We start from the raw sequence: 20,569 nt of genomic DNA on the forward strand, positions 1-20,569 counted from the left end.
AACATTTTGTTACCCGTGATAATCCAGGCCAGTAACAGATTTTACACGAGTCAAAAATGGCGGCAAGTATTAGCGGCGTGTTGGACACTGATCTACAAAATGCTGTGCTACGGAGTAAAGTTTTGGTTGTGGGTGCTGGTGGAATTGGATGCGAGGTACTTAAAAATCTCGTGATGACGGGATTCACTGATATCGAAATAGTAAGTCTGAACAATACTGGAATTTATGCGCATTTTATCTGAGGAGCCCTAACCTCTCCGTACTCCAAAGCAACAAACTGTTTCTTGTAAACCTATATGCTCCAAATCTTAATTATTTTTTTTTCAAATGACTGTTCAAGCTTTGTATCTAGATTTATTTTATATTTTTTTTATCATATGTTATAACTCAATGAAATAGCTAGTACTGTAGCATTAATAAACTAACAGAGCATGTTCTCACGCTGTGGTAATTAAATATCATTGCTAAGTCACGAAGAATATAATTTTGTCATGGAAAGTCGTAATCAACATTACTTCAATGGGTCGTTTCAGCTGTTTGATCAATTTGGATTAAAGCGAGAAGATCTTTTTAAAGGTATTGTCTGTATCGAATGTCAGAAAATAACAATAATATTTCAGCAAACAAATTATATTCTAATGATTTGTATAATCAAATGCTCTACACTCAAGTACTGTAATGCTAAAACATTTTACGAGGGGAATTTGAAGATGCAAAGTGTCACATCAGCCGATGTTCTGTTTCTTCAACTATGATGTTTGATCCCAAAGTTATTTAAGAATGTTATACTACTATCCTGAAAATTGAAATTAAATCCCCTTTTTCAGATTGATTTGGATACTATTGATGTGAGTAACTTGAACAGGCAGTTTCTCTTCCATAAGCAACATGTTGGCAAATCAAAAGCTGCAGTTGCCCGGGAAACAGCATTAAAGTTCAACCCAGATGTAAAAATTACTCATTATCATGATAGTATTACCACGTAAGTAGTTTCCAGTAATTCTTATAGATTTCTATGTGGATCATCCTCGATATCCATTATAAGCTATTCTTCAATCAAATTCATGTTCGATGTATATCCAAAATTTAAACAAAACTTATGCTGGATTCTGAGTATCTTCTTTTAAAAAGCAATGATATATTCATTTACAGTTCAGATTATGGTGTCAGCTTCTTCAAAAAGTTTAATCTAGTGATGAATGCTCTGGACAACAGAGCAGCAAGAAATCATGTAAATCGCATGTGTCTAGCCTCTGATATACCTTTGATTGAATCTGGAACAGCTGGTTACGAAGGTCAAGTTGAACTCATTAAAAAAGGATTGAGCCAGTGTTATGAATGCACCACAAAAGCTCCACAGAAAACTTATCCTGGTTGCACCATTCGTAACACTCCTAGTGAACCAATCCATTGTATCGTCTGGGCAAAACATTTATTCAAGTAAGGGTCCAATGTTTTTATCATCTGGCCCCAATTTTAATTCAGATTGAGAAATGACTTCTGCTTTGTGATTTTTGATGTGTCAATTGCAATAACTATATTTTCCCTTTCTATCTTCAAGTCAACTTTTCGGCGAGGAAGATCCAGATCAAGATGTTTCACCTGATACGGCGGACCCAGAAGCAGCTGGTAGTTATTTAACTGACGATTTATATTGAAAGTAACCCAGAACTACGACTCAATTGGCTACCAATATGTTCCTTGTTAAAGTGTGTGACGAGACGTTTTTTCACTTTTGATACGAAAATTGTCGTGTGTGAATTACAACCGTTTGAAATTGGCCAATCCAGTAATATCTGATTGCTCACTACAGCTGCTAAGCGCATGATGGTCAATTGAGGAACCACGAGACTTATTCTAAGCCATTAGATGCAAACAACAAATTTCGTATGAGAAATAAAATACGTTTCGGTCGCAGATTTTCATGAGGAATACATTGGTAGCTAATCGAGTGATAGACCCAGGTCACCCTGATCCCTTAATCTGCATATTATGCTTCATTGCATCTTTTTATTGATTTCAGATACTGCGGGTGAAGGTGCATTACAGACAGAATCAAATGATAAAGGGAATGTAGATCGGGTCTCAACTCGCACCTGGGCTCAGTCCAGTGGTTATGATGCTGAAAAATTATTCATGAAATTATTTCATGATGATATTATGTACCTTCTTAGTATGGACAATCTATGGAAGAAACGAAGGCCGCCCGTACCTTTGATCTGGACTGATTTACCAGATGGAGGTACACACTGACAGGCAGTAGTCTAAAATGATCTGTTCTTCTTACGTTGTACTTCATGAAACTTTTGCATATAAATATGGTGTACAAAATATTTTTAACAGCAATTCCAGCAACTCAAACAAAGACTTCTACTTTTTACTATCGTTACAATTTATTCTCATTTTAAATACAACTGGATAAATTTTAGGAACTTAGAATTATTTTCTGTGATTGAAGTCAAGGAAATCAGTTGAAAAATCTGCTGGATTGTATTATTCCATGGTCTTAGATGCACAATTCTTGTTCACTAAAGATTTAATTTTCTGTGATTGCTAACCAGTGGCAGGCTGCAGTAAGGACACAGTAGAACCTGGACTTCGGGATCAAAGGCAATGGAGTATTGCCGAGTGTGGTTCAGTATTTGCACAGTCTATTAAGAGTTTAAGTAAAGAATTAGCAGAACGTCAGAAGAAATGTCCCTCTGACCACTTAGTTTGGGATAAGGATGACCAGAGTGCCATGGACTTTGTCGCCGCCTGTGCAAACATACGAGCATATATTTTTGGTATTGTGCAAAAAACTCGATTTGACATAAAATGTGAGTACATGAATGTATGTTGTATTTCTTGGCCTGCCGTTAGAAAATTAACTACTCATTGATGCTTATATTTATTCCCCATTTAGCCATGGCAGGAAACATCATACCTGCAATCGCCACTACCAACGCCATTATTGCAGGCATTGTGGTTCTTCATGCATTTCGTATCCTACTAGACAACTTGAAGGCATGCAGGTCCGTTTATCTACGGTCAAAACCCAACCATAAAAATTTACTACTGGTCCCTGAAAAATCAGTTAATCCACCCAATCCTTTGTGTTACGTGTGTGCACCAACTCCTCAAGTCACACTTGCCTTAGACACTACGAAGATGACAGTTAAGGAACTAGAGGAAACAGTGCTGAAGACTCGTCTCAATATGATTGCACCTGATGTTATGATTGACGGTGAGGCAATGAATATTATTTTTAAGTTAGTACGACTAGCAGCATTATTTCTTTCCTTTCAAATTTATGGGCATGGTGATTCTGAATCCTGGTAATTTCGTAAATTGTTTAGTGCACTTGTGTAAGTTTTTTTTTCATTACAATGTTAAATTTTTATATTTAAAACAATTTCCTTTCAGGTAGAGGTATCGTTGTAATCAGTAGTGAGGAGGGTGAAACTGAGGCGAACAACGGCAGGATCTTAGAACAATTAGGCATCAGAGATGGAACAATTCTGAAAGCTGATGATTTTCTTCAGAATTACTCACTGACAATCACCATCGTCCAGAGAGAAGCACCTGCCGTCAAAGGTCAAACCCCAGACTTTCTTATTGCTGCAGATCCCGAGGATCTGAAACCAAAGGAAGAAGATGACGGTAGCAAAGAACCATCTACTTCAAACGGAAAGGTAAATTCGAAACACTTCCTTTTCTAAACAATCATTGATAATATAACGGTGCAACTTTTGCGATGAAAATCACACCTCGACTTATCAAGTATCATCATATGAACATCTGATGGATTATATGTTTTTGGGTTGTGTGATTTCTCGCGAATAACAACACTATACATCTACACACTAATGATCGCATAATTACTTAGGTGGAGAAATTTGATCAGGATGCAGTGGTCTTAGTAGAAACTGAAGTAACACCTCAATCATCTGATGCTGATGTTTCCAAGAAACGTAAAACAGTCACTCCTCCGCCAGATGTTGTTAACAAGAAACAACGAACAGAAAACAGTAACGGATATGAAGATGATGATATATGCATCATTGAGGATTCTGACTCGGACATGCAGTGCATTTACCAAAAAAGCGTATCACCAACTAAACACACCAACAAACCCAGCGAAACAAAGTACGAAACGGAAGCTCAGGTTATACCGAATAAATGTATGCTCCAGAAACACAAGCCCTTATTGGATGAAGAGTGCCTCATTGTTTATGATGAAGGAGACGAAACACCGATACCCCCTACAGTAAAACAGCAAAGGGCAGAATAGTATACCAGTAATTACCTGAACGTATCTAAATGTGTCAGCATAATATTGGTAAGACGCCAGTTGTCCAATAACATTTTTCAACACAATCCATTTACCAACATTCTAATATTTTTCAACGTCATTAATGTACCCAATATTTATATTAAATACCTGAACCAGTCTGAATGAAGTACATCAAAGTAGATTAATTTAGATATTTGCGAAATTACTAAACTGTTACTCTTGCAATTTTACTGTGTGTTGACATGTAAATCCATTGACTATTTAGGTACAATTGTAACAATGATGATTTTTTTGTTTTGTTAAACAAAACGTCAGGCACAAGTTCGAAGTCTGGTCTTTAAAATTGTATTTGGAAAATCCCTTGGCGTAATGTTCGATTCTTCGATACAATCAAGTTTTACTTTTAAATATGAAAAGTATTTCACAAAGATAGACAGTTTTTTTGGCGTTGTGTTTAAAATTCTAATGTGTGAAATTTATATTACTTCTCAGCAACAGCAAGTGTACAAATGATGTAGTAGTGGTTTTGCGTTCACTATTAAAATAATCTTAAAAATAGACGGTTCATAATCTTCACACATGACGTGTTTGTGTTTCATCATTTCATAAAAATATTGGTTTTTCATTTTTATTCTTTATTGTATCAGAACTAATTATCCAGTCACTGTGTAGAACATTTAACTACACTTCTTAGGACATTAGAGATGTAAGAATTTGAGAACAGACCCAAACTCAGATCTGTAATCGAAAGAAGGATCCCATAATATAACATTTTTCTAAAAAATAAATGATTATGTTTTTTATATAAATTCTGTTCTAATTATTCTCGATTTATTTGATTCCGATTATTGTTAAATATTCTTCGTCTTCATTAAGTAAAATTGTTTCATGTTAATTATAGTAAAAATGATACATGAATATATACAGTATGAATTTAAGGCATTTCGTAGGGATCGGGTGTATTGGATGTAGAGACAACTTTCTTTTGCTCCGCTCTAGAACGCTTGAAAAATTTGCGAGTTTGTTCTTTAGGTGGCATCTGAAAATTGAAAAATTGACAATGAGTTTCACAATCAAAATTCTATTCATTTACGCATTAGATTCAGACTTCTAAATTCCTCAAATTTAATTGCATGTCGTCTGGAATTTTTTTCATTCTACAATGAAAAGATGTACCAAAATTGAGAGTTGACGCATTGACCCGAAATTTAATTTAACAGTAAATCTTACATCAATGACTGGTGCTGGTGTCACTGACTCTTGTGAAATACTTAGTATGCTTGCAAAGTTTGGTTTGTTTGATCCTACTGCCTGGATATAGCGACGTTCGGCTTCTTCAAACTACACAGAAATCACAGAAATACTCTAGTACATTTTCTAAGTTGATTTATTTAATGATCAAACTCAACTTACAATATCCAGTGGATTAATGCTTTTTATTTGTGAGGTGGGTCCGATGTCGAACTGTACCTTCTGCATTTTTAGTGGACTAGCTTTCACAGCTGATTTCAATATTGGCTTTGGAGTTGTAATTTGTTTTGTCTGTACAATATATAAACGTCATTGGTTATCCGATAATGATAAAGGAATCACTACTTAGCCAAGTGATATTCATCAAACTTTATCTCTTGACTTATAATCAGATTTCACATAGAATTGAAGTATTATTCTTTAACTAAGTTTGGTTCTTTCAAAATTTAAATACTTATAAAAACCTAAATAACATGTTTTTAAAATTCTAGATGTACTATATCCGAGCCTACGAGATTTTACAAGAATAGCATTACACAGAATCAATACCAGAAATTTTTCAGAAGGTGATTCCACAAATGTATCGGTGTTCTTTAATTCATTGGCTCCTTGTGTAGGTATAACATTGCTTGACCTTTTAGCTTCTCTTGATTTGTTTTGAAGCTCTTCATTCTCTAGTTGAATAGTAGCATATTGTTTATCGAGATCATCATATGCACATCTTATTCGTTTTGCTTTAGTTTCCTGTTTTTGATTCTCCTTGCAATCAGCAGTATTCTTCTGACTCATTTGTTCACGTTTAGCCTTTGCAGCTACTAGCTCACGTTTAAGAGCACCAATTTGCATATTATTTTCTTTGATTTCCCTATCATGTCCCAGTAATTGACATTGCTTTGACATATGCGTTGCACGCTGATGAAAACGGACGAATAAAGTTAAAATATAGTACGATACCATTCGCTGAGAAATATTCACCACAATGTGCATAATACAATATAATACAATATTCCTTACCTGTATTTCTCTGTCATACTCTAATTGATCCTGTTCTATGTCCAGTTGCAAATTCTCTGCAGCTTTTTGTAAACCTTTAATCTGCTCATCCTTTTGTTTGAAATCTCTTTCGAATTGCTTTATTTGTTTAGAGAAATCATTTTCTTTATTAATCGTCCTCTCCAGAAGCTTAGCTTTTTCATCGCATTTATCGTTTAGATTCTGTTGAACTATTTCTAGTTTTGCTTTGAGTTCAGCTTCTGATTTATCGTATTTGTCTTTGTTGGTTGTGTAAACCTCAGAAGTACTTTTATTCTGTGTAACTTGTTTTCCTTGGGTTATTAATGCCTCATTCAGCCTCTCAATATTCATGTAAATTTCCTTATTTTTCTCCAACACACCGTTCAACTTTGTGTTGATCTGTTTGATCTGAAATAAATTCGAATCATGGGCAATAGAGAACATAAAAGTTTGTTATATGAAATTATTACGAATTTTCGATCACACGGCAATAACACTTCTACCTGAGTATCTTTGCTTTCTATTGTGTTTTTCAATTGTTCTGTGTCCTCATCTGTTTTTGCTATGGTATCTGATAATTTCCTATTATCACAGATGGCTGCTTTTAGTTTATTCATTTGCTCTGAGTCTATCAGTTTCAGATCCTGTAGCTGCTTCCTGTAATTCGAATACTCATTATACATGTTCGTGTTAGCTCAACTATATCTATTGGGAATAAGTATTACATAACTGTGTAAAGAATTGACTATGGTTTTACCTTTATCCTTAAGTAAGTCACTTTACCTGTATTTAGCTAATTCTAAATCTTTGTTTGATTTAACGGCAAGCTTTGTATTTTTTATATTGTAAATCTCCTTATTGAGATCACACACTTTTTCCTTAAGATTCAGTGCCTTTGGTTTCAAATATTCCACTTGCTTCTCATATTTTGTGAAATTATGCTGTTCCTCTTCGAATTTGCACTTAAGGTCGTCGAAAATTTTTGAAAGTCGATTATTTTCCTTGAATGTAAAATGTTTCTCGCAAATTATTTGCATTTACACATTTATCCGTACCTATTAATTACAGTTCTGTGACATAAAATCAGGTACGCACAACTGCCAATTTATATTTCGCTTCTTCTTTCACTTTTAAGTTCGTCTCAGTATTTTTTATGACTTCTGTAATTTGTATTATATGCTCGTTGCACTGTTGTTGATTATTCTCAATCATTTGACTGAGCTCTTCATATGTACGAATTTTGTTGCACACCAACTCATTCATTTCCATTACTTTCTTCTCAACTTCGTGACATTTTGTTTGGATAATCAAGCTTTCATCGTATTTCGCTCTCAGTTCCTTCTGCAGTTCTTTTTTTTCATATAAAACTGTAAATTACCAAGAATTATATATATGTACATGTAAATTTTGCACAGCAAATAGTGAACACGATACTTTTAACAACTAGTAAGCCCATGACACATTGGAGAAAAAATTCTCCGCTTTACGAAATTTTATGCCTTCATGATTTCATAAATGCTATCTTAAAAATAATAGTGTTAGTATCCTTGCGTAAGTATTTTAATAATCATCATTCATCTTAAATAAGGCAAGCTAGTCATGTATACTTAAATTATATAAGAGCCAAAAATTACCTTTGTTTTTAAATGTCATGACTAAACATTTTATTTCATTTTGTTCTAAACACAAGCTATCATATGACTGTGATAGACTGGTTTTACTCTTTTTGGAACCTTCAAGTCTATTTGGTAGTACATTCATTTTTTCTTTGATGGTGGACATCAGTTCTTGGGACGATTTTTTTCTGTGTTAAGTATAATTCAATTACTCATTATTGCAAATTCGAACTTATCGTGTGGCCGTAATTGGCTATACTAGAATGTACATAATAAGAAGCGATACAGTAACATACGTTCGAAGTAATATAAAGAGGTATCAGGTATGTGCATTACCGTTCGGTCATTTCAATTTCTCCTTTATTATTTTGGTTGATGATTTTTACCATTACTTCGTTACTTTTCTCCTCATCGTGAATTCTTCGTTTGAGTGTTTTAATTTGTCGATCGGTTTCTGCGAGTTCATCTTTCACATCCGTCAATTGAACCTATCGATTTAAATGCAAAGCAAATAGCACGATTTTTCGCAGAAAAATATTCTTTAATCTCATCCGAACTGACGAGTAATATGTGTCTACCATTGGAATTTTGTATCTTACATACAAATAACTTTGCTAAAGTGACTTTATTATTCGGTATTGAAAAATAGTTCATATTTTAACTCCCACGGTTTTAGCTAGCATTCAAAGATTGAAAGAATTTTACAGTTAAATCTGGCTTATAGTCTGTAAAAATAGACAATTGAGTAGGAATAGATAAAAGATACGATAAAACGTGTTTAACTGTTGAATTATATCCAAAAAAAAAAAATTCAGATCATGAATATTGGTTTTCGAGTTTTTTGATAATTTACAACATTATGAGTTGGAATTAGAATCCATTATATACTAGAATATGATATAGGAAAATGCTGCCAGCAAATTACGGTATTTTCTGAACATACGATTAACCGCAGATTTAGTTTTACGAATAGAAAATTGACTTTGTCACGATCATGATGAACAGTTTTCCGTAAATTTTCCAGTGAAGGTGCGCATACAAAGTAGGCTTCACTGTCAAATGCTTTTATTCGCGTTTTATGATGCTTAGGAATGAAGAATATTCCATAAACGTATAGAAAATGACAAAAAATGGGAACTTTTAAAAGATTGTCATAATTTTTAAAAATTACCCACCCAATTTCGAGGAACAAGAATCTGGTTTTGTGATTGAGAGCTCCGAGTCTCTGTAAATCGGTCCAAAGGAGTTTGCTGCTCGCTTAGACTCTGGCTGTGACTCTGACCCTGAGTGTTGGTTTTCGTTTCATCGATTTTCGGATTTTTCGCTGATTTAACGAGATATTCATTCAGCATCATTATGAGTGGTTTTTATTTCCACGTGGTGCTATCTAAATTAATATTGGTAAGATTGAACGTATGTACGCATTCAAAGAAAAGCTTAAATCTTATATTGAACGTGCAATTCTTCGGGATAATAAATGAATATAAAATTACGTACCGTTGATTTGTAACCCCGTTGTTGTTCGCTACCTGATAACTTAATGATAATTTGTAATTAGTTACTGATCATTTAACAATAGCGATGAAAACCGCAACTTATAAGTACGTTTATTACTTTTGTGATTCAATAAGCAACTGATTCGCAACCGCCAATCTCATCGGGCAGCGCTTGTGTTCTGTTTGAATTTATACTTCCGCCGCGTAATATAGGCCCATGATCTCGCTGAAATCATTGTTTTAACGATGATGTTTCTGCATCGATTAATCATGATACGAAAATACCTATAGTTTTACAGGTATATTCGGATTATAGACCTGGGAAAACGATACGTACCATATCAAAATCATATCGCTCTTATTACTACCGTACGTAGTATTCGCGGGCATCTCGCGTAAAAAAGTTGGTAACGTTATTGTAACAGTTCACGTTTCGGAAAAAATCGTTATTTCGCAATTTTAGGACTATCTGGCGACGCCGTAAATTATAATAAGAAGAAATATATTCATATTTTGATAACTCAACTTACTCAACTATTTTAGTCACTTTAAAATTGCGATACAATGATTTGTCACCCACGTTTCTTCATGTTGACGTTACTAACTTCAGCCTGTTAAAAATTTAAATATTCAAATTCAAATTTGTGCCGTACCTTGTTCCCGTTTCGATAAATGGATCAGCGGTAGACAGAATGAATCAACAATTGAAATTAATGTATTGTGACACAGGCATCACAAACTTACACAACTTAACTTTAGATTACTTTATTCAAATGTAGATGAGTAACTGCGTTCTGCGCGATGTTTAACGAGGACAATACACTGACATCTATCTGCTTAATTACCAATTAATCCTTAATAGCATACAATATTTTTGACTCCTAGTATACGTATTTCATTATTTTCATCTCAATGAGCGCATTTTAAGTAATTTTCGTGAGTATAATTGAACATTTGGAAATCAATTTTATATCGTTGATACAGTTTGAAAATTGTCTCCTGTGTCAGATCTTTGAAGTAACTGCATGTGCGATAGTTATCTGTGAAACCGTTTCGGGTTGCTTGAAGTCTTGGCATAAAGAACTGGTTTTTAGTTATTCCCATTTTTGAAAAAATAAAATCAATCGTTTCGATGGAATAATCTTCTAGTTTCATAACGAAATTGTACTTCACATCGCAGACTGAGCAATGCGAATAATAACTATCCCAGTGCACATCATCGTTTGATGTGGGTTCTTGTAGTAACCAAGTTACAAACTCTTTGAAAGTAGGAACCAATTTTAATCTAGAATTAAGAAACAAGCTTTTTGTTTATTGTCTGCATCTACCATTTATGAAATTGGTACATTTGCCATACCTTTTATTATTGTGAAATATTCTATTCAATGAGCTGCCAGTTGTCCCGTTTTTGTAAAATATTTCTGGTCTTGTCAAGTGGAATATCATCTTAGTGTATTTCCAAGCTTGCGCCGTGTACTTTGTATTGTCTTCTATTCGGTCTCTGAAATTTAATAAACCAATTTATGAATGAGAAAATTTCATAATCTAATAGTACACTAAATCACGAATTACAATGAACGTTGAAAGAGAATATTTTTATACAGTTGGTGAAAATAATATTGTATATCGCAATTATACCTGTATGACGATACAATTCTCTGAAAGGGATGACGTATGACTAAAAATTTAAACACTTTACTGTCGTTGACCAAATCTTCTAGTTCTTTAATTGTTTTTGGAGACAAAACATCAATTTCTCTGCAAAGGATAAATATGTATATAATACTGTTTAGTTTTTAGAACAGACTAAATGAACATGTGCAAAATAAAAAATAGTACTTATAGTAATCCTTTGAAATACTCCGATTCCTCATATCGGAAAACAATTTAATAAAACTTGTGGATGCAACTTTGCGAATCCAACAATACATCGATGTATTATTTGGGTTGTGTAAATAATGCCTCTTCACAAGAGGTGTTCTAAGGTTGTATTGACCACACATTTTCAAGATTGACCAGAGGTGTGGCATGTTCTGTGAAAATAAAAAAGAAATAGTCTTTTAGTGCACTAATTCCTCAATAAATTTTCATATGATTTACACTAATTTATGTCATACCTGTGAATCGGTCAGTCTCCTTTTTATACCATCATACTCGAGTTCTGGTATGTTACCACTGGAAATTTCATTGCCTATTTTAATAAATTGTTTGGTCGCATTGTGAGTAAGAGCACATTCTTTTCCAGAAGGAAAAGTTTTCAATCTCTTCTGCAAAACAAATATAAACGTGTAAAGTATTAGACACACAAATAAATATTTTATGTATAGCCTCTTTGTCAGCATATTTGCAACTGCAAAGGAACTTTTCCGCATGCTTTTTCCTGAAATATGGTGAGCATCCGGTTTTGAATGTAGTGGGAGTGGTCAAGCAGATAAAATTTATCAGTCTACCACTGCCCACTCCTGCTGAGCTATTGTTTATAGACGAAAGAAATATTGGTCACAGACACAGAGTTTCTGCGATAATATTCAGTGTATAAACTACTTTTTCTTCAGATGTTTCAATCGTTTATTGAAGTTTATGAAGTTGATTGGCTAGGTACTAAATACCGTGGAAACTCTAGAATTAGCTAACATACGCTGTTATATTTACCTTGGTTCAAATTAACTTTGCGGTTGTAATTCTAGCAGTCTTCCTATCAATATTTCAATTGAAAATATCTAAGCTAAATTGGTTTTATAACAGGATATGGAGAGCCAAAGAAATGTGAAACTATGTACCTGAAATTTATTTACTTTTCTTTCATGGTAGCATAAATGGTATACAATATAAATTCATACATCGCACAACTTACACATTCAATCCTAATAATTAATTACACTTTAGAACATATTAAATCATCTATGTTCAGATAGTAAATATCTAAACGCTACATCGTACAGGCGTACTGTGTGAAATATGTTCATATTCGAAAAAAATTTTTACCTTGATCAGAATTATAACTTTTCTGTACAAATTGATATAATTTTGTAGATTTATCCTTAAGTGTTTTATTTACTGACATCAAGATTGATACAATGCCTTTGCATTAAGTTACTGAATGTAAGAAAATGCATATACAATGAGTAATTACTGAAATTTACTAAAATCGCATGTAAATTGGAAACTGACTTTCTCCAATGTTCCAACGAAATGAAAAGAATTACTCATTGAAATACGTCATTTATTTAAATGGTTCAAGTGATGAGAATTACAACCTTTGCAAATGCAACAAGATTCCCAAGTTGCATTCGACCACCTCACCGGTGAGTATAATATAATTAATTTTCTGATGAAAGTAAAAAAAAAAAAATTTAGATTTTAAACAGCGAGTAATTAATTTATCCACGTATAAAACTTCGTCACGGAAGATTTACAAACATTATTTAACTATCGTGCGACAATTTCATCTCTACATCTACGTACGAAATTCGTTGATTGTACGAATTACTTACACCCTACTGAGAATGAGGCAGTGTATGGAAAAGTAGAAAAGAAAATTTTGAATCTATCTGCGGTCTCTATAGCGGTGGTGGTGATCTCGAGTTGATGAACGGTGATCGCTGTGTCGGCTATGTCGACTTGCAGTTCGCCATAAGAATTCATCAACACTTCGTTCATAGCTTCGTTTATCCAAAGCAGATGTGGAAGAACTGTAGTCGGGTGGCAATGGCAATCCATCGTAGTAACGAGGTGGCGGAGGTGGCGGCGGTAAGGAATCATATGGATGAGCAGTAACATAGGGTGGCAAAGGAGGTAATTGATGTTGCATAGTACGCATATAATCTGCAACGTAAGCTTCAGCAGCTGCAGCTGCTCCAATACCCGAACTGCCGTACCCTCTACAGGAGAAAGAAGAAATACACTTTAGTTTAGTTTACACAATAGTACTAGAGGAACAACTAAGCTTTCACACAACAAACCTTTGGGAAAGTAATATACCTTAGACATACTGTTTTCATGTAGATTGTCCATTTGCCCTATAAACTTTGAGTTCAGTGATATTTTGTATATAGAAGAAAAGAAAGATATATTGGAGAAATTTATACTGCATGCTACTAATAATATCACCTTTAAATACAATACTCTTCGCTCATGCTCACTTTGAATACGGCGAATCTCCACGACTAAACCAACTCGGGTAACGTTGGAGATGATCTCTTGAGCCTCTATGATCCGCAGATGGATGTATGTGACCTCTGGCCAAAGAAGCCAATCGTGACCTAGAAGTCAAGAACAATCTGCGTCCTCTTCCACTTCCACGGCTGCGTAGGAATCTTGAATTGTTTACTACTCTGCTGTTGTCACGATAGCTTCGAGATGTTCTTACAACGTTCTTCGATGCTTCCTTCGACTTCCTTAGAATTGGTGTCATTTCTATACCTAAAATATCGATATCATAGTAGAGTGAATAATCATATCATGTAGTCATAATAAGCCGCGTGTGGTGCATCAAATATCGAAAACGATTGGCTTTTGTATATTGCATTCGTTATAATATCGGAAGTAAAGATTATTGCACTACAAGCTCGTATTTTGGGTGATTTTAGAGCCTTAGAGAGTTAGTATAAAGTACGCTATTGGAAACTAAATATGATTTTTACGGCAATCGAACAATTTGATGATGGTACGTAATTGTAAATCTAATAATATATTGGCAACCATCCAGATAGTAAAGGAATGAACAGTTATGAGAAAAATTTAGAATCGGTAAAAGATATTTTTACGTCTTTTGTGTGTTACAATGTAGTTTTATACCTTCATCTTCTGGAAACAGCCTACACAATTCTTCGGCAACTCGTGGCTCGATTTCTTGTCCATCACGACCAATTTTCACTTGTTTACCATCATTCCATGGGTTATATAGATGCAACGTAGATGTAAAAGGCAATTCCTTTCTGCATATCCAATCAACCTTGAATACACCTCCCAATGCTTTGGCTGATAAACCTGGTGGTAATACCTATGAAGCGAGTGGTCAGTAAAAAGATTATGATAGATTAAGTATTGTATTAATTTGTAACTATTTTTTTGTATTACGTTAAACGGTATTTTTAACATGCTGCTCAATCACATTTGAATCAAGTGCAGCGAAATTTTTCTCAAAAGTAAGAAAAGATTTGAAAAACTATTATAAGGACAATAAATAAGATGTAGGGTGCGCCAAGAAAAAGAATTTTTTTATCAAACGCGCATCAAAATTTTGATAGAGCATCTCAAATAATACATCTCATCCACGTATAAGCTCTTAATATTGATATTCATCAGAGGTACCCAAAAAAGTACTGAGATAAAATTTTCCTAAATCTAACCGATTACGAGATATTCACCTACAACCATTGAGTCATATGCGAATATCTCTTAATCGGTTAGAATTAGGAAAATTTTATTTTGGTACTTTTTTACAGAGCATGAAATTTCTCATAATAATCTGTATCTACATAGTTTATAAGTCAAGCCGTTTACGAGAAAAAAAAAATTTTCCGATTTCCTTTATGTGTTATTTCAGTGGAAAATGGAAAAAACAATATAGGCACATCTAACTATCACTATTAACAGCTCATATTAGAATAAGATATAATATTTGATATGACCAACCAAAATTTTGATGCTTGCTTACAAAAAAGTAAAAAAAAATTTTTACACACCCTAGTAGACTGGCATGATTGTTCAAATATGTGATAGTTTGGTTTTATTACTCTGGATACATATTCAGTAAAAGAATTGCAAGTTTATAGCCTCGTAGTAAATACACAAACCCATGATATTGGAGGACCATCTCTTCTGGATTCGGTGCTAAGCCTAGCAAAGCCAGCAAATTTCCCTGATTCTTTCACTGAGAAAATGAGAAGAACATTTCTTGATTCTCTATATGCTTGATTCAAATTAGCTTCATTCTGAGGAAGTGTGCTCCATACACCTTTGGCTTTTGATAGCGTCACGTTTTCTGCATTATTTGATTTTATGATGAAGAATCTAATGAGAAAAAATTATAGAAAATCGGCTTAAAAATGATTATCAAACGTAGCTGTACTTATGTATCATTTCAAATAACAAGTAAATTGATGGGTAGGTTGATTTTTGATGTAACACGACTCTAAATGGTATAGAATATTTATAATTTCACTAGTCATTCATTGTGTATGTTAAATTTCTCTTCAGTATTCAGTATACCAAGCTATACCATTGTTTTACTTGATAACAAAAAAGTTTATTGCCAAATTCCACAGTATCAAACATGAAAACGAATGTCATAAATAAACTTATCCAAGGTTGACTAATGATAAGTCAAGAAATCAAAAAATTGTGTCTCTGCAGTAAAAAACCTGGCTTTATAATCAGATTAATACTTAGAGACTTTAGAATATATTTTGCTCACACGACTGATGAATCAGTATGGTTTCAGCATATGTGAAAACGTAAATATAACATTCAGATGGTAGAAACAAATATTGGAGTAGATGGTAAAAAAACTGAGTTGTGGTTCTGTTCTTCCTTTGTGAAAATTATCTGTGATACTAGTCTTACAACAAATATTACATAGTCATAACCAAATCCTTGTTACAACGGATAATATAATAGTATAAATTGATGAAAAAACTATGTAATACTCTTATTAATAAACAAATAGACATTGTTGAGGTGTGTGTCGAACCTTGCATCTCTAAATAAATAATTTAGTTTTGTTGTATAATCGTAGTTTTTTGCAATAGTTTTATTTTCCTTGGATCGCGCACGTTTTGTCTCAGGACTAGAAGACTTGGAGTCCCTGGACCTTGCCCGTTTTCCTCTGTTCCTACGATTCCTCTTGTTGTCTCCTCTGGAAGAGTTCGTTGAAACTGAGCTAATGCTAGGCTGACTGGAATCAGAATCTGAGCTACTTGAAGAAACTTCGCTACGAGTGTCGTAAGTTTCATCTGCGCCTATTTTCAGCTCGTCGCCCATTTCATTTTCTCCACAACTCAGGTTTATGTTATCTCCGTCTGCGTTGTTATCCATTGTGCAATTTTTAATGTTTATCGATGAAGTTCTGTCGTTATTGCTTTTTAGTTCTACGTATTTCGTTAATAGATTATAACGGGTGGTGATCTTCCGATAATGACTATCTATCCTGGTGCGTCTTGTGACAACGTGGAATAATCAGTGAAACGCCAGCGACGTTCTAGGGCCTCTAAATCTGCTCTGAAACGCAAATATAAAAATATCCTTACTCCGTGGTAATGTATATCGGTAACTTTGCCCAACAACATGATCGTTACATATAGATACATCGCGTAATACATTGGTACAATTGGGAATTGTTATTGTGATTGTTATTATTATGATAAAAATAGTCCTTGCATAATTCTTTTTTCTTTTTCTGTTTCTTTTTCTTTCTTTCCCCTTTAAACTTGAGCTAGAAATCCGCGAGTAGTGAGAATCACGTGACATTTAGCTTTCGTTATGCATGGTGCTTTATTACGGCATTATATCTGTCAAAGGTTGGATGGTCGGTACGAAAAAGTTTTGTTGCGATCACGAAATGTGTCTTTTATTTAAAACAAACGAATAACGAACAGGGACGTAATGGTCCTTGGAAGTAGGCAGGCACGGAGGGCATTGTACGTAATATCGTAGTAGGGAAACAATCCTAAGAGTAAGAAAAGTTCATTTAGGTATGTTTATTTTGAAGAGCCCCGTATCAACTAAGTCCTGGCACCACTAAACATGCTCAGAATCATCATCATATTGTACAAAGTTCATGTTTGCAAACGTAAGTCCTCGGATACAAGCCATTGCTGTCGACTCGGTACACTTACGTGCACACTCGTATTTCTCCACTTTAAAATACACAATTAGCACCGCACCAAGTACCCGTCTTTCAATTATCGATTGTCATGTGAATATTCTAAAGGGTATTTTGATTTTTTCGTTTCTTCAATATATACACTGGTAAACACAAAACAACTTTTTCAAAAGGGGAAATCCAGCCAAATATTACCACGGCAATAAACAATCTGCTCGAAATAAAAGCACTGAATAAAGACGGAGATAGAAGAAAACGCGTCTATCATGTGACGTACTGGACAATCGATAAGTATGGTAACTTACGTGATATTTACCCTAGGAGGGTGTTCGAGCACATCAGACCATTTTAGTAGTGATTTGTAAAATGTCCAAGAATTTCCTTAATCGTAGGGGTTTTATCCAGCGAAATTCATTTATTTAATGAAAATATTTTTGATCGATTACAGTGACTCCCAAGCACGCCAGGGGCCTGATTCTGATTTTCTTTTCGCCGGTGAAAACAAGATTTTCCGTTTTAAGCTGACTTCTGATCGATCTAGATGGCGCTTATCACCGTTTCTACGCGTGAAGAAAGAATCCGAATCAGGCCTCAGAAACAGAATCGATTCTGGGGCAGTGTGCGCTTACCGACCGAGTGAGAAAGTCGATTGTGATGTTATTCCGATGTTATTTAATGGCCGCCATGTTTAAAATCGAGAACCGCCATCTTCGACCATTTTTCACGGGTTGTTGACACGGGCAGTTCCCAGCCGGTCGTGAGAGTGTTTCTGCTAAAGAAAAGTTGGTATATAATTATAAACTAACGATAAATAGTCAGTGTTAACTAAGTTTGAAGTCACGTTTGGGCATAGTTGAGGGTTTGTGATTGTGTAAATCGTTTACGGCGATGACAAATGAAAAAAATTTGCCAAAACATTATACTGTGTGACAAACGACAAAAACTCCAGACGACTGACAGATTTCACGTATCAATGCTTTCTCTTTTTCACTTTACTGTCTTTCAAGATATCGTCGAAGTCGCATTTGTTGCGATAAAGTGACAATAAACAACTTGGATAATGAAGTAAAGTGTTAGAAAGCCGATTTTCCCTCACGTACCTGAGCGAAGCTTGATCGTTTACGCACATGCCGTCTTCCCGAGAGGAGCATCAATTGGTAAACAATTATTATACAATTTTATCACATAAAGTATTCAGCTGCCTTTACTAATTCAGTTACTATCGTCTAAAACATTAAGCATTGTGATTTTCTCAACTACAGTACCACATCTTCTTTTTCCCCCCATAAATTATATTACTCTTTCATTTTACACGAGACGAGGAGAAATATTGACTCGTGACATTTTTGCACCCAACGGTCAGTGGCCTTTCGATATCCAATGGCGAATCGAATATAATTTGCATTTAACTGAATAATTTTACTCTGTTTAATATCTTTGACACGAGACTGAACAATGATTTCTAAACTCCATTTCCGAATTCCTCAAATCAAATTCCTTGATTGATAAGGTTGTTTTTTTTTTATTCATTTTTATCACCCAATAATCATCTACCTAGCTGGGTACACAGGATCATGATTTATATTTACTCGGCCTATTACAGAATTGAGCTAGTGATCTTTTCAATTGGGACTTTTTCTATTTTAAATTTCTAGGTTGAGCTGCAATACAGCATTGTTCATTGCTTAGCATGGTACCAATTACTTGACCATCGGATTGAAATTTTTAACTGACAATTCTCAAGTTTACCAGAAAAATCGAAACATCGAATATTAAATATTACAGTGTAATCTGTAATGATATTTCCGAATTGATATAAGAAATTGTTTCCGAATTATCATGAATTTCATCTTTCACATATTGACTGGATTTTGCTTGTTGTGATATAAATTTATGTTAGTTTAGTATATTATATAATTCTAGAGAGATAAGTTGAATCATAGTCTCTGCACGCGGACGGTGCGAGTGCCTTAAAACATTAGACTTTCAAAGGTGTATTAAGTGCGCAGCAAAACAGAGCACACCTTTCTTTCGAAAATGATTAGTTGCTAATTGCAGAAATGCCGTCAATGAATGTCTCGTTTGATTTATAATACTATCTTCAGAGGAAAAGTAATTTAATCTTTTGTTGAAATTGTAGTGTTTGCAGTTGCTCGTAACTAGATGTGTCTTTTCTATTTCATTGCACTAATATCACCATTTGTGGGCAAATTGAAAGTATCCTTACTGAAATGACACGCTTTAATAAATCTGAAAGTTCGCGGTGCCTCTGGTCAAATACATGGAACTTCCATGCAAATGTACTACCATGTCCAAACGTAATTAACATTGCTCAATCTATAATGACCATATAATTTTATGTTATTAATCTCATTTGGACTTTGAGTCATTGTTTAAGGTAGTTCATTGTGCTACTGAAGTCTTGGGAGTACAAGATCTTGATAAGAATTGACCCACAATGATTCGAAGTCCATCTCATCATATATGTCAATAGGACAGATAGGTGAATACTATTTGTGCTTATGCAAACTTAGTCTGGAAGAGACTACAAGAGGTAAATTAAGTTAGATAGCAACAAGTGAATATAACAATTCAATCAGATGATAACCATAATAGAATTTTTTTGATGATAAAATAACGATGAACGACAATGCTTCCATGACAAGATTATCAATTGATCAGAGATTAATACATACATTATTTTCATTGCGTTAGGCGGTACTTGTGACTGAGGTTTTCAATGACAATTCACCGCTTCAGATCTTTTGTCTATTGTATGTAAAAGTATAAGCAATTCGTATAACACATGCGATATCATCGTTACTCACTTTGTTCGCCTGGAGTTGTTTAAAAAAATATTGTATGAGCGATTAAATAATCGAATATGCAGAGTAAATGCTTTTGTGAAGTGGTATGTGAAAGTAACGGTTGGTTACCTCTTTTCTTTATTGATATACAAGTCTGGTTCAAGGCTGTTATAACTAACGTTCAAGTGTGTTTTTTTTCGTCCACTGGTGCTAAATTTGTTGCAAATGTTAATTTTTCTTTGGCTTGAAATTAATTCAATTATGCGTATCTATTGTACAAATTG

General features: G+C 34.2%; 4 protein-coding genes across 6 annotated transcripts; 1 reads left to right on the forward strand and 3 right to left on the reverse strand.

The window, feature by feature from the left end:
- Positions 1-56: 56 nt before the first annotated feature.
- On the forward strand, positions 57-5,085 carry LOC124181481 (SUMO-activating enzyme subunit 2). Its single transcript, XM_046568103.1, has 9 exons — positions 57-200; positions 828-982; positions 1,153-1,440; positions 1,562-1,629; positions 2,024-2,242; positions 2,562-2,819; positions 2,906-3,226; positions 3,406-3,674; positions 3,869-5,085. The coding sequence occupies exons 1-9, from the start codon at positions 57-59 to the stop codon at positions 4,271-4,273; spliced, it is 2,127 nt and encodes a 708-aa protein (XP_046424059.1). The 3' UTR covers positions 4,274-5,085.
- Positions 5,086-5,091: 6 nt separating this feature from the next.
- On the reverse strand, positions 5,092-9,944 carry LOC124181456 (girdin-like). Its single transcript, XM_046568057.1, has 12 exons — positions 9,655-9,944; positions 9,333-9,544; positions 8,494-8,645; positions 8,176-8,345; positions 7,637-7,908; positions 7,325-7,542; positions 7,045-7,198; positions 6,542-6,949; positions 6,077-6,439; positions 5,690-5,818; positions 5,507-5,617; positions 5,092-5,315 (listed from the first exon to the last, which is right to left on the reverse strand). The coding sequence occupies exons 2-12, from the start codon at positions 9,510-9,512 to the stop codon at positions 5,211-5,213; spliced, it is 2,262 nt and encodes a 753-aa protein (XP_046424013.1). The 5' UTR covers positions 9,513-9,544; positions 9,655-9,944; the 3' UTR covers positions 5,092-5,210.
- Positions 9,945-10,123: 179 nt separating this feature from the next.
- On the reverse strand, positions 10,124-12,185 carry LOC124181574 (carbohydrate sulfotransferase 11-like). Its single transcript, XM_046568255.1, has 5 exons — positions 11,771-12,185; positions 11,493-11,686; positions 11,292-11,411; positions 11,011-11,154; positions 10,124-10,938 (listed from the first exon to the last, which is right to left on the reverse strand). The coding sequence occupies exons 1-5, from the start codon at positions 12,023-12,025 to the stop codon at positions 10,563-10,565; spliced, it is 1,089 nt and encodes a 362-aa protein (XP_046424211.1). The 5' UTR covers positions 12,026-12,185; the 3' UTR covers positions 10,124-10,562.
- A 238-nt stretch (positions 12,186-12,423) lies between these two features.
- Positions 12,424-17,731, reverse strand: LOC124181525 (YTH domain-containing protein 1). 3 transcript variants are annotated; one of them, XM_046568187.1, is made up of 6 exons: positions 17,492-17,731; positions 16,348-16,869; positions 15,452-15,668; positions 14,451-14,655; positions 13,796-14,075; positions 12,424-13,534 (listed from the first exon to the last, which is right to left on the reverse strand). In XM_046568187.1, the coding sequence occupies exons 2-6, from the start codon at positions 16,689-16,691 to the stop codon at positions 13,201-13,203; spliced, it is 1,380 nt and encodes a 459-aa protein (XP_046424143.1). In that variant the 5' UTR covers positions 16,692-16,869; positions 17,492-17,731; the 3' UTR covers positions 12,424-13,200. The 3 variants fall into 3 exon arrangements, with proteins under 3 accessions (XP_046424143.1, XP_046424126.1, XP_046424134.1); XM_046568170.1 differs by having other exon boundaries at positions 16,348-16,874; XM_046568178.1 differs by having other exon boundaries at positions 16,348-16,874; positions 17,250-17,731.
- Between the last annotated feature and the right edge of the window lie 2,838 nt (positions 17,732-20,569).

Source organism: Neodiprion fabricii, chromosome 1 (assembly GCF_021155785.1).
Source record: "Neodiprion fabricii isolate iyNeoFabr1 chromosome 1, iyNeoFabr1.1, whole genome shotgun sequence".
NCBI classification, from domain to species: Eukaryota; Metazoa; Arthropoda; class Insecta; order Hymenoptera; family Diprionidae; genus Neodiprion; species Neodiprion fabricii.